General features: G+C 42.8%; 1 protein-coding gene across 2 annotated transcripts in view; it reads right to left on the reverse strand.

The window, feature by feature from the left end:
• KDM4B (lysine demethylase 4B) overlaps positions 1-13859 on the reverse strand; it is a 194247-nt gene that overhangs the window by 158803 nt on the left and 21585 nt on the right. For both annotated transcript variants that reach the window (XM_035119112.3, XM_035119108.3), the window contains exons 2-3: positions 4895-5057; positions 16-191 (exon numbers count right to left, since the gene is read on the reverse strand). In XM_035119112.3, coding sequence (XP_034975003.3) covers positions 16-191; positions 4895-5038 — 320 coding nt within the window. In that variant the 5' untranslated portion in view covers positions 5039-5057. The remainder of the gene's footprint in view (positions 1-15; positions 192-4894; positions 5058-13859) is intronic.

Raw genomic sequence — 13859 nt, forward strand, 5'->3', positions numbered from 1 at the left:
CTAACATGTACATACTTCTCACTATTGGCCAAGTGACGATAATCTCCAACCAGCATTGGTTTCTTCTGAATATTATACTGGGTGAAGAGTCCCGACTGCCCAGTCACCACCTGTTGGATGGGAGCAGGGATGACCATGCTGTCAATATCGTCATAGGTCTTGCGTGGCTGCCATTCCTTGGGAGGAATCACCTTGAAAGCAGGTGGGAAAAGAAAGAGGGAAAATACATGTCAAGATCTCACCACTTAAAGGCACAAGGATTACAGTAACATAATTATTTTTGTCATTGAAACAGCAGCCAGGATTATCTTGGCTTCACTACTTGTTTAGTTCGAAGGAAGCTCCAATACTATTATTATAATACTATACTAATATCATCATCATCAGTTGTAGATCTAGTATGCTTGGCATCCTGGTCAAGTGACTGGTCAAATATCAGTCATCAAATAACAGTCATCAAATATCAACTGAGAGTCAATTGATCAAATATCGGTCAAATATTCAATAGAGCTAAGAATGCCACTGTATACACAGTCAGCTATTTATTTCATTACCGTGCCACTACTAGAAAAGGCAGGTGTCAAGGTTATTTGCATCCATTCCTACATCAGTCAGCTACAAACCTAGCAGAAGAGCAAAGTTTCTGCTGCCTATGAGTTATAACTGCAGACATCTTGGAGTAGGAACATAAGCAGTCATCAACAGCAAAGGTCACTGCCTACAATTCTTTGTGACTCCACCTTATTTGCTACATGAACCAGGTGGTGCCAGTTCTGTAACTGTAGACTGATTGTGGTCTTCCAGGATAAAAGCCAAGACAAGAAGTTGCTCTGCAATTTAAGACAAATCAAACCTAAAATTGGTTATAAGAGAGAGAGAGAGAGCTACTGCAAAACAATGAAATTAATTAATTCTTTTTTATTTTACTTAATTTGTTTTTACTTTATTGTTCTTACGTATCAAATTTGTTGTAAGGCTTTAAAAACATCTGACCACTCTTTGACAGTGTATTTGGTCAGTTGACCAATTTTTTTTGCCAAATGCCCAACCCTAGATGTAGGGTCCTTCTGAGCAGAAACTGCTAGCATGAACATCCCTATCAAAGGCAGTATTCTCAATGCTCCCTCACTCAATGCAAGAGAACATGGAAGAGTCACATTTTGGCTGGAGATGGAGAAGGAGGCATTTTGGCTGGAGAAGGAGGCATGGAAGTACCTTGAGGGGCATTCTTGCAATTAAAAAACTGACTCCCCATTGGCAACTTCTGAGCATCTTCTGTAACAGCAATTAAACTGCCTTGCTTATATTGGCTTCTTCACCCAATCTCAGTTCACATATCCCTTCTTTGTCCTTTGTCACACCAACTCCAACCAATATTGAGAGGTTTTGTTTGTTTGTTTTTTGTCTTATGTTGGCATCTTGGAAAGGGCAAGAAGCTTTCTGATGGTACAACACAGCCTATTTGTAGGATACTGATAAGCTGCTGCAACAGTGCAACTCAACTAGCTATACAGTGCAACTCAACTAAGAAAACAAACCATCTGTTTCACCGTGATCCAGGAACCCATGCAGAGTCTAGTGGAGGCCAGCTAACTGGAATATATCCAGAGAAGTCTGAGGAAACTGAACAATGCAGAAAACCCCAACAGCAAAGCAAAAGTAAAGGGCACCTGGCCAGGCTGAATTAGGAAATTACTGACTACAAACCTCTGGATTAAAAAGGCCGAACTTTCCTTCCTTCCTTCCTTCCTTCCTCCCTTCCTTCCTTCCTTTTACACACACACACACACGGCAAGATCAGTAGCACATTGTCAGAAAATGCAGGGAGACAGCAGGAACACATGCTCCCACCTACCTTCCCAGTGCACACGTGACATCACATGGCAGGAGGAGGCCACAAGGCCTGCCACACCCATGAGAAGGCCCAATGCGGCCCACCACAGCTGTGGGTAGGTTTGGCAAGACTTGCTGGGGCCCGCCACAGCTGTGGGTAGGCCCATTGAGGCCCGGCTGTGTACGCACATTGCTGTGAAATATTGAGGGGGCCCAGCCCTCTCCCTGAAAATTTCAGAAACCCCCCCCCCCGATTGCGGCTCTCCTTCCCTTCCTAATGCAATTTTCCTCCTCCGTTTCCTTGTCAGTTTTAAGCAACTTTACCTCAAAACTAATACTAATGAGAATGGCTACTAACAAGAGTTTTCCATTTTAACAAGAGGTTGTGTCATCAACTGGCAGGTCAATGGGGAGGAGAAAGAGGATCCCAGCAGATGAGGACCCCTGGCGGAGGTTTGGCCGCAACCGGGACCCGCTGGGGCAAGCTGGGGATGGGAAAGGAGAAATTGGAGTTGTAGAAAGTACACACAGGGTAACAGAGTATGGTGAGGGGATGGGGTCAGTGTGAAGAGACCTGAAGAGCAGGACCCCTCATCAGAAGCAGAGGCCCCCGTCTCCACAAGCAAGGCGGGCTCTGAGGCATAGGGAGCAGCAGTAGGTATGCTCAGGGAGGCTGAGACAGGCAAGGGCCCACAGCCCAGATGGGGCTCGTTAGCTCAGGGAGAAGGCGTGTCATTCCTCAGCTGGAATAGGATCAGAACAAGCATGCTGTGTGCTTCATGTTTTGCTTTTAGAGAAAAAAGTGTCCCAGGTTCCAAAGATTTGGAGGGGGAAATGGAATTCACTGTGGGCACCCTTGCTATTCCTAATTCACACCTAAAATAGTAACACTTCCCCTGTCCCAGTTCTCCAGAAGAAAGCCCTTTTGCTATCTGCCTAGAAAAGGTAGTTAAGAAACAATATTTAAGCACCTAGCAAAGCAAAAAGCCTCAGACAATAGAAGAGGAAAACCTCATTATAACTGCCATCTACAACTGGCTGATAGCTAGTTAGAATAATCTACCTCTAAGGAAGCAAATGTAGTGAAATTCATTAGTACTGGTACACTTGACTGGACAAGGACACATGACCTGGAAAGCTTTCAACAATACTCCTCTCCCCGGTTAATCTGTAATAAAATTGATAATTGACCTGCTTCAATGAGGACCTTGTGTTTCCTGACTCAACTCACTCCTTGCTGAAGCTGCTTTGTTCTGCTGAATGTCCCCTGCGTGTGTTTTTGTGCCAGGTTGTGGCAAATAAGGCTCAACTATGAAGATACAGCTATGCAGAGACAACTTGACTGATACTCCAACACACTTTAATGCCCATGTTGAAAATATTAAAAAGAAAGCAATTACATAAATATAAAAAAGCCTTTTCCAGCTAGACTTTCCACTTCCCCACTCCCACACCTTCCTCAGGGCTACCACTTTTTAACGTTAGGGCGAAACTAGGCTTTATTTCACCCAGCTCAAAGCCCCTGTTTGGCACTCCTCTGTGCACATTTGCATACACACACACAGAGGGTGGGAGCCTCAATGGCAACCCTCTGGAGGCTTCACCCAGGGCAAAAAAACCTGGCTAGCCCTCCCATAGCTACAGCTCTGTGTTAGTATTACTGACTGCATTTTTAAAAAATATATAATTGAATGTTACCCACAAGCCACTTTGGAAGGACTTTTACCCTAAAAGGTAGAATACAAATTATTATGATTAATAAAATAAATATTGTGCACTTTAAGTGTGATGAATAGAATAGAATAGAATAGAATAGAAAACTTTTTTTTAAGGGGAGAGCCTGGAAATTGTGAAGCAGCCCCTGCTGCCATTACAACCATCCACCTCACACAGGCCATGGTAGGTACAGGGGGCTGGAAGCATTGGTACTTTATTTAAAGGGGGGTGCCAACAGAGTACATTCAACAGAGGGCGCTCCCTTTGTGCTCATTTGCCCAACTCCCAGAGTTACCCCCAAAAGGCGGTATCAAACTTTAAGCTGGCACTGGTATTTGTGGACTGCACAGTGAAAAACACTTTTCTTCTGCTAGCCAGCATTATTACATATCAAAAACATTATTTCAAGGCACAGGATATATGTATCCTGATGATTTTGACAACTGATCTGCCACAAACCATTATCTAAATATAGGTGTGATCTCTGGTGTAACATGGTCTGAGAGAAATCCCATGTAAAAAATCATATGGATGTGTGTCCCAGATCTGTTCGTGTATCATGTTGGTGCTACACTCATGAAGAGATTCAAGCAGGGTCCCTGTGAACACTGTGGTTAAGTGGGAATTTGAACTTCCCTGGTCAGTTGTTAATTTGGAGGAAGATAGGGGTGTGCTTTGCTTTCAGGTGGCTCTTGGCTTTTTCTATTGTGGCTTCCTGCTCTTTACACACCCAAATTCTACATGGTGAGTGTCATTTACACATCTTTCTCTTTGGAAGGTTGGGCTGGGCAGCAGGTCCTGAATCAAGAGCTAAGTGGGATTTTGCTATTTATACCAGGAGGTTCCTGAAACATCTTTCGCTTTTTAAACGCATATTTCAAATGACGTAGTGGAAATGTGAAAAGAAATTTCTAAAAATCTTTCACATTTGCACTATTTTGTGGTTCCGTTACTCCCGCCCTCATTTTGATGTGGCAACCATTTTGTGAATTCTCATGTCTCAATGGCAACCATTTTGTGACTGGTACGCACAACACCAGGGCTGGCTCTAGGTAGACCCCCGGTGGCGTGGTGCGCTAGGGCGGCGGGCTGGTAGGCAGGGCGCGAAACCATGCTGCACCCTGCAGGAGCGGGGGCGCCGGAGCGATCTCCGCCCCTCAGCGCCAGGGCAGCCGACCTGCTCGAGACTGCCCTGCACAACACTCTCAGAATTTCACAAGGACCAAAAGGTTGACAATCCCTGACCTTTACTTTAATCCCAATTAAAACCAAGCTCCTACCAATTAAACCCTCTACTGTCACAGACCATAGGCAGATCAGCTGGGACCACTGAGACCAAACTCACCTTAGCAAGTCCAGCTCTGTGAGCTCCCTGGGATTCAATATAAGCAATATATTTTCCAAAGTCCTGGAATTCTTCTAGTGTTGGACGGAACGTCATGATTTTACAGCTGGGATTCTGTGGACTTGGGTTTTCAGACCCCATCATGCTGGTGAGTTTTTAGCTCCTATACAGCAAAGAGAGAGAGAGAGGATAAAACAAAAAGTTAAATGAAGACCACCACACCACCCTTTGATTCATTTCTTTCTTTATTTCTTTTTAGCTTTATGCATCCAATGGGAAACTTGTTTTATTTATTTACCGTATTTTTAGCAGTCTAAGAAGTCAACATGGAGCAAGGACAATCTTATTAGTGATATTCTTTAAAAAGTCATTGCAGAATACCTACTGTCAGTTGTAGAAATATATGTAGTGTTGGAAGCTGATCCGAGTGGCTGGGGCAACCCAGTCAGAGAGGGTAGGGTACAAAATATAAATTAGTATTATCGCTCTTATAATTAAGAAATCATATTTGCACAACTTACGCAGCTATCAGAAGTGGGCAACGTGGCAGATCTACTGACACATTCCATGCCCTGGTTAGGAGGTAGTAAAGCTGTTTATTGAGATTCTACACTAAGCAATATAAGGTTTTGGATCCAAAGTGATTACGGCTTTCTGCTTGCTGTCACTAGGGAGGGCTTTCCAGACATCTGGGCCAAGCGGGAGACTGTTGTAGAGGAGCTTTCCCCAACCACCAGAATCAGGGAGGAGAAGCGAACTCTTAATTTGACAACTTATTTTATTTTAGCTTCTGATTATAGTATAGAATTAAAATTAAATAAGAGATGAAGTTGTTATTGTTCAGCCACACTCAAGAGCAAACCTACTGAAATTTATGAATTTAGGCTACTAAAGTTCCATTTATTCCAGTATGGTTAACCTGGGATATCAACCATTGCAATTACAGAAACTCTAACCATTATTGTGGCTATTTTGTTTTTTAAAACATCCCGCACCCTCAGAAAAATGATTCCTGGGGTAGCTAAAAAGTCATTTTAAACCATCACTAGTTATATTTATACAAACCATATTTCCTCTTATTCTCTACAAGGGAATGCAAAGCACAGGGAAAAGTTTTGGTGTGCCAACACTTTTTTCTGCATTAGAACATTTTACAGTACATTTTAGACTTCTCAGGTTAGGTCGCCTGCAGAACATTTTCCTACCCCTGACAAAAGACCCATTGTACCCAGAGCTACCTTCCCAGATTACTGCCATTTTTCATACTTTTAACCCAAAGTGAACAATCTTAGATTTAACCATGCTGCTGGTCTCACTTTTAGTGCACTTTCAAGCTACAAGGGACTTGGCTACATTAGTACCTGTAAAGAAAAAGGATTTAATATGTGTTATAACACTGTGACACCAGATGGCGATGTGGAGTTCTGTCTTTCGCCAACATGATTTCCCCATTTGAGTTTTACAACGTGTTTTTCTAAAACACTTTTTTGATGTGTCTAGGTTCAGTCAAGGACAGAGGAAACAGGAACAGTACAATTTGCAGTTATCCAAGGAACAGAGCTGCCTTTTGTCCAAGATATACTGTGGCTCAAGGGTCTTAGGAACTCTGACCAAAAGAAATACTTTTGAACAGCTCTGTCCCAGTTATTCACATACCCTCTAACATTTCTCCAACAAAAATAGGGACATCCCATTCTATAATGATAATTTTACTATTTATACTTCACACATCTTACTGGTTTGCCCAAGTCACTCTGGGCAGCTTCCAACATGTATAAAAAATGTTTTTTAAAAAACATTAAACATTAAAAAGTCCCTTTAGAGGATTGCCTTCAGACTGTTCAGGAGTTGAATAACTCCATATCTTCCAACATTTTTCCAATGAACATAGGAACATCCTAAGTAAAAGCGGGACATCCTGGGATCAAATCAGAAACTGGGATGGTTTCTCTAAATCAGGGATGTCTCTGGAAAAAGGACACCTGGAGGGTCTGTATTCATAGCATGGTCCAGGGCCTGCTCACCCATGAAGCAAGGTAAGGCAACTGTTCCTCAACAAGAGCCTCTCGGTGAATATGAGTTGCTGCTGGTGTCTTACTGCTAGGAAGGAAATGGTGGGGCCTGCCTTCTGGGGTCATCTCAGTATTACAATAATTCAGCTTCATCTGTGGAACAGGCTGCCTTTGAAAATATGCATTAACAGTTACTACAATGCACTGCTAAGAAAGAGGGAACATTGGTAGCTTTCTTTAACTTGTGGAGTATACTAATTATGGAGCATCACAGTCTGATTGGTATCAATTTTGCTCTGTACACCAGAGGCAGCAGAATAGCACTCAGAATTTTAAAAACCATCAACCAACCTGAAAAGAACTGTTTCATTTGCTTTAGATTTCTAAGTCAGTTCCTCATCTACCTTGGCATATTGGCCAAGATTTTTGTTAAGAGTAACTTTACACAAGGAAACACCTTAAAGAAGTAGCTGCCATAATTAATTTCAGCAAAATCATTCTATTGGCAAACATAAAAGCTACAGGATTGTATTTTAAAACGATAATACATTAGTACACTATTCACTTGAAATATCAGCAGAGGGCAGCAGAGGGTTATGTTGTTGTTGTTTAGTCGTTTAGTCGTGTCCGACTCTTCGTGTCCGACTCTTCTCCTATTTATCTACTTGCACTTGACGTGCTTTCAAACTGGTAGGTGAGCAGGAGCTGGGACCAAACAACGGGCGCTCACTTCCCTCACGGGGATTCAAACTGCCAACCTTCCGATAGGTCAGCCCTAGACTCTGTGGTTCAGACCACAGCACCACCCATGTCCCACAATTAGAGGCTCGCTAGTAAGCCGGGTCAACATTTGCTGACCTGTGTCCAAAATGTCCAAAATTAGCCAGGCATTTTGCACCTGGCTATCAGCCACAGGATGGTGCCTGACTTCTCCACCATCTGGAGGTATATACCTGGGATCATTGGATCTGGACTGTTTTCACACACTAACACCACATCCTGTAGAATTCTATTAGTTATAATTTACAACTGGAATGAATTGCAGGAACCAATAAGTTTTTTCCGTGCAGCCTGAGCAGGAACAGTCACCACTAAGAAAAAGAGGTAGGAATAAGGAAGCCAATATATATGCGGACTGTCCCTGGATCAAGTGACTTTTCTTCTTTAAGTTCTCAAAGTTCTTAACCTAGCTCAAAGTTTAACTGACATCCTACATAGATGTTTAACTGATAAATAAGACTTTAGAGGCGTGTTACCCAAAAATGGCAACTAGACATTCTGTAACCACTGTAACCTTAGCTTAAGGGGCAATTTGGCACCTAGCTTATATATGTATGCAAGGTCTGATGTCCTCTTTGCAGGCTGAATAAAAACCAGTGGGGGTTTGTTCTTTTACAAAGAACACAACAGGATTTTTAAAAAGTCAAATTTGTTGATTTCATAACTAAAGGTAAAGGGACCCCTGACCGTTAGGTCCAGTCACGGACGACTCTCGCTTTACTGGCCGAGGGGGCCAGTGCAGCTTCCGGGTCATGTGGCCAGCATGACTAAGCTGCTTCTGGCGAACCAGAGCAGCACACGCAAACGCCGTTTACCTTCCCGCCGGAGCAGTACCTATTTATCTACTTGCACGATTAGTATTAAATCCGGGTTGAAGCATTTTAGCCCTCCAATACCTTAAAATGATCAATGCTTCTACTAAAGACATTGTTGAGAGGCTTTTTCTATGTAAATGAACTCAAATATGAATATTTATCACTCTACCTACCTACCAAACACAGACATTTTATTTTCACTCAATGAAGATAATCTATTTTGCCCAGCAGAAATCAGGCCTGTCTTCCATCTATCTGACAAGGGGCATTTGATTTTTGTTTACTACTTTATGAGTGTGGGGCTAGGCCAAGGGAGAATGAAGTGGAAAGAAGAAACACTGGAAATAAAACAAAATTGTCTCCTTTTGCATTTTCCTATATTCTCATACTTGGGCTGTAATCCTATACGCACTTGCGTGCAAGTAAGCTCCATTAAACTTAATATGACTTATTTCTGAAAGGACATGTATGTATAAGTCTGTGTTATTAACCTTGAAAGTGCCGCTGGCCCACTATAATGGACCCTATAAGAAAAACCCTATACACTATAGGCATATTTTAAAGAATTCTCTTATTTAGTGAAAAAAAACCATACAATGTAACAAACAGGTGCAAAAACAAACTATTAGAATAACACAGGTGAAGCTGTGCAGGAGTTTGAACGGCGTCTGGAGGCAGCAGTGAGCTGAATGAGGGCCAATTAAACTGAAACTGCATTCCCACAAGACTAAGGCATTGTGCTGTAGACTGGCAACTCCTGGATCTGAGAACCTGGGCAAGTGACCTGTTCTGGATCAGGTTGCACTCCCCACTGAAGTATCAAGTTCCTAGCCTAGGGATGCTCCTAGGTTCTTCCTTGCCACTTGTGCCTATTTACAGTTGTGCCTGGTTAGACAGCTAAAGCCATTCAAGGATAGGGATAGCCTGGCCAGGGACTCGTGCTCTAGTAGTAGCTGCCCATCGCAATGTGCTCTGTGTGGGGCTACCTTTCAAAGCTGTTCACAGTCGCAGCTACTGCAAAACACAGCTGCTGAGTTTTGGCTGGGTTTGACATCACCTCCTAAATATTTGCATTGGCTGTCTATTTGCTACAGAGCCAGATTCAAGCTTCTGGCTCTGGCATGTGAAGTCCTAAACTGTTTGAGACCTGGTTCCCTACCAGAACACCTCCCCCCATATCAGCTCATAACTTGAGATCTGCTGGGGAAACCTGGCTGGTAGGTCCAGTTCTCAGTGAAAGCCAAGGGTCAACTGCCATCAGAGTATATCTTCTCAGCAACAGCACCACAATTGTGGAATTCTGAAAGCCAGGCTAGTTACAACATTGTATAGCTTTCAGTGCTGGCTTTACACCTGTTGCTTTGTTCAAACTTTTAAACTTGTAGATAGCTTTATCAAGGATCAAATTACTTTGCCTTTAGATTAATCCCAAAGCCTCCTCTCTTAGGACTTACCACTCCACCCCCACAATTAAGATTTTTTTTCTAGGCCTAACTGCTGCATGGGGATATTTTTGTGGGTGTAGCAGATGGATAAACCCCCATGTGCTCCCCCTGCCAATTGCTCCCTGTATAACAGCCTTAGCAAAAAATAATAATTAAAATTCATTTGCACCAAATTAGGAATGAATGCCATGAAACACAGTGGCCTGCATGAATCAGTGGGTACTTGCCTGGAACTTATTGGGGTTCTTACCATGTTTTCAAAATAGCCTAGGACAGCAAGGTAGCACCAATCAATGTCTGCACAAGACTGTGTTTATGAGACTGGCCGCTTTGTACTAGAAGTTCTGGAATCACCAGAAGTATCTATGATTCCATTACTGAGAGATCTCTACCTCTTTGGCCACTTAGGAGACATTTAAGAATATGAGTAGGATTGCAGCTTACACAGACTTTATTTACACAATTGTAATTTTACATGCTTGGCCTTTTTTTTTTTTTTAGGGCTGGGAGAGCGGGAAGGCGGCGGAACTGTTGGAAGGGGCCACTCAAGCTCTCGCAAAAGCCTCTAAAGCCCGCACAAGTGCTTTCCAGAACCCAGAAAGCAAGAGCTTTCTTTCGATGCCAGCTTTTCCTGCCACGGAAAGCTCTTAAGTCCTCTGCCTTGCTTTTCCAAGCTCTTGGAAGGCCGCATGCAGGCTCTGGAGGCTTCCATGGGAGTTCAGACAGCCTCTCCTTACGTTTTTCTCCCTCTCTCCCAACCCTGCCCTTAAAAAAACAATTTCAGCGAAGCGCACAAAGCTGCTGTGCATAAAGTTGTGATTGCAGAGGGTTTTAAAATGCAGCGGGAAAACCTACTAGATTCAGAAACACCCCTGGATCCAAATGCAATTGTATCCAGGGTAGGCAATTGATGAATTTATCAAATATGGGAACTATTGGCCTCTATCTTGCCAGGATTCAAGTGCAGCTCGTTTTTCCTCAGCCATCTCGCTACTGCCTCCAGGCGCTGGTTTTGGGCCTGCATGGCCATTCCAATCCTGTTTCAGATGTTATGGAGAAATATTGCTCAGTATCATCAGCATACTGATGGCACCTTCAACAACTGAGTCAAACTACTTTGACACAAAGCACTTGCTTCAGGTGCTCTATTCTGGTGAATCAATAGGAACCCCCTACCAAGAGGAGAAACAGAACTGGCATTGACCTAGTTGCCACATTGCCCGTTTTCATATGCTAGGCCTGGGGTACTGCCTCTCGTAACAAGTGGCTATTCTCCCAGGGTGTCTGACATTATGAGGATCCTGGACGGTGAGAATGGCAGTCCTGACCATAAGCAGAGTTGTGTAAGTTATGCAGTACTGTATCTAATTTCATACCTAAGTAAAATTTCATGGCAATGAAACAAAATAAGGAAAAATCCGGGTCACCAAATGAGTCTCAGTTGCCACTGCTGCCCAGATTAGAAAAATGTGGGTGGGAAGCATCTTATACCAATCAGGATCCACAACAATCAAAGAGGGAAAGACATGTACTCCTCAGACTGAAGACTCCCCAGATGATGCTAGCTGAGAGGTACATCCAGCTAATTAACACAAATAAGCTTATTGCAACAGCTAACTATAGAACCCACAGTGGAAGGAGAGGGGGAAACTCAGCACTCACAATCTCTAATTATCTAAAAGCACAGCAAAAACATTGCTTTTGGCAAATGAAGGAGACCACGTGTCACTGCATGAACAGAAAGGGAATGAAGCAACTTTCCTATGAGGAAAGGTTACAACACCTGAGATTGTTAGTTTAGAGAAAAGATAAGAGGTGACATCATAGAAATTTATAATTTAAATTTATAATTTAAATTTGGCATTGGAGAGTGGATAGAGAAAGGTTTGCTCCCTCTCTCATAAACTAGAACTCGGGGAAAGCCAATGAAGTTTAATGCCATGTCAGATAGGCAAAAGTACTTATTCACAAAGCGCAGAGCTAAATTATGGAGGAAATGAGCACCAAAATGGATCGTTTTAAAAGATGACCAGACAAATTCATGGAGGATAAGGCTATCAACAGCTAATCACTACAATGACTATGTTCTACCTCCACTATCAGAAGCAGTATATATCTCTGAACACCAGTGGCTTGTTGGCCACTGTGAGAGCAGGATGCTAGACTATATAGACCACTACCTTGATTCAGCAGGTCCTTTACGGTAACTAAGGTTATCACAGATGCCACCCCCATACCATGCCATACAGCATTTGTTGTAATGTTCATGAAATGAAGTACTAACAAGAATTCTTTCAAAGCGAGAGCAAGCTATCCCTCTGCTTTGGAACACTTAAAAAAAATGGTTTTGCATGAAAAAGCAAGAGTTGAGATGGCTGAAGATCGCTTTATCATGTATAATGAGATAAGAATCCTATGTCTCTGTTCAAACCAGGTCCCTCCATGGTTTTGAGCTTGGTGATAAGTTGTAATTCAGCAACTTCTCTTTCCAGTCTATTTCTGAAATTCTTTTGTAGTAAGACAGCTACTTTGAGATCTTGTATAGAATGTCCTGGGAGATTGAAGTGTTCTCCTACTGGTTTCTCTGTCTTCTGGTTCCTGATGTCAGCTTTATGTCCATTTATCCTTTGGCATAGGGTTTGGCCTGTTTGTCCAATATAGAGAGCTGAAGGGCACTGTTGGCATTTGATGGCATACACAATGTTAGAAGATGAGCAATTAAATAGTCCTGAGATGGTATGTTGGATGTTGTTGGGGCCAGTAATGGTGTTGTCCAGGTGTATGTGGCAGCAAAGTTGTCATCTGGGTTTATTGCAGGCTCTGGTACCAGTGTCCATGTTAAGTCTGGTGGTTGTATTATTGTGGGTGAGGAGTTGTTTAAGATTGGGTGGCTGTCTGTAGGCAATGGAAGGTCTTCCTTCCAGAGCTTGAGAAAGGGAGCTGTCATTGTCCAGGAGAGGCTGTAGATCTTTGATGATGCGTTGTACTGTTTTAACTTGGGAGCTGTATGTGATGACTAGTGGTATTCTGTTATTTTCTTTTTTGGGTCTGTCTTGCAGCAGATTCTCTCTAGGTATCAGTCTGGCTCTGTTGATCTGTTGTTTAACTTCATCAGGTGGATATTTTAGTTCTAAAAAGGTTTGCTGTAGATCTCTTAGGTGAGATTCTCTGTCTGTAGAGTTGGAACAGATGCGGTTGTAACGTAGGGCCTGGCTGTATACGATGGATGTTCTATGCTTAGCTAGGATGCTTGTTGATAGTGTAATTTCCTATTAAATTTCTGCCCACCATGCAGCTGTTAAAGGCACAGAAAACCTTGTTGTTGTTTAGTCGTGTCCGACTCTTCATGACCCCATGGACCATAGCACGCCAGGCACTCCTGTCTTGCATTGCCTCCCGCAGTTTGGTCAAACTCATGTTCGTAGCTTCGAGAACACTGTCCAGCCATCTCGTCCTCTGTCGTCCCCTTCTCCTAGTGCCCTCAATCTTTCCCAACATCAGGGTCTTTTCCAAGGATTCATCTCTTCTCATGAGGTGGCCAAAGTATTGGAGCCTCAGCTTCACGACCTGTCCTTCCAGTGAGCACTCAGGGCTGATTTCCTTAAGAATGGATAGGTTTGATCTTCTTGCAGTCCATGGGACTCTCAAGAGTCTCCTCCAGCACCATAATTCAAAACCTACTTCCCCTCCAAAAAAAAATCCAGCAAGCTTGCCCACTCCTGCTCTATATGTGGGACATTTAGATTCACCACTTCACAGCTCCTGCCTTCAGGATATCCTATTTTTTCCTGTTGAGGTTTCCAATTCAAACACCAGAATATAATCAACAGAAATAGACAATAACGAACAACTAATTGCATTCTTTCTCAAGAAATAAAAATGTTATGCGATGCCTATGATGGGATCAATCTAT

The sequence above is a fragment of the Zootoca vivipara genome, chromosome 6, assembly GCF_965207765.1.
Source record: "Zootoca vivipara chromosome 6, rZooViv2.hap1.1, whole genome shotgun sequence".
NCBI lineage: Eukaryota > Metazoa > Chordata > Lepidosauria > Squamata > Lacertidae > Zootoca > Zootoca vivipara.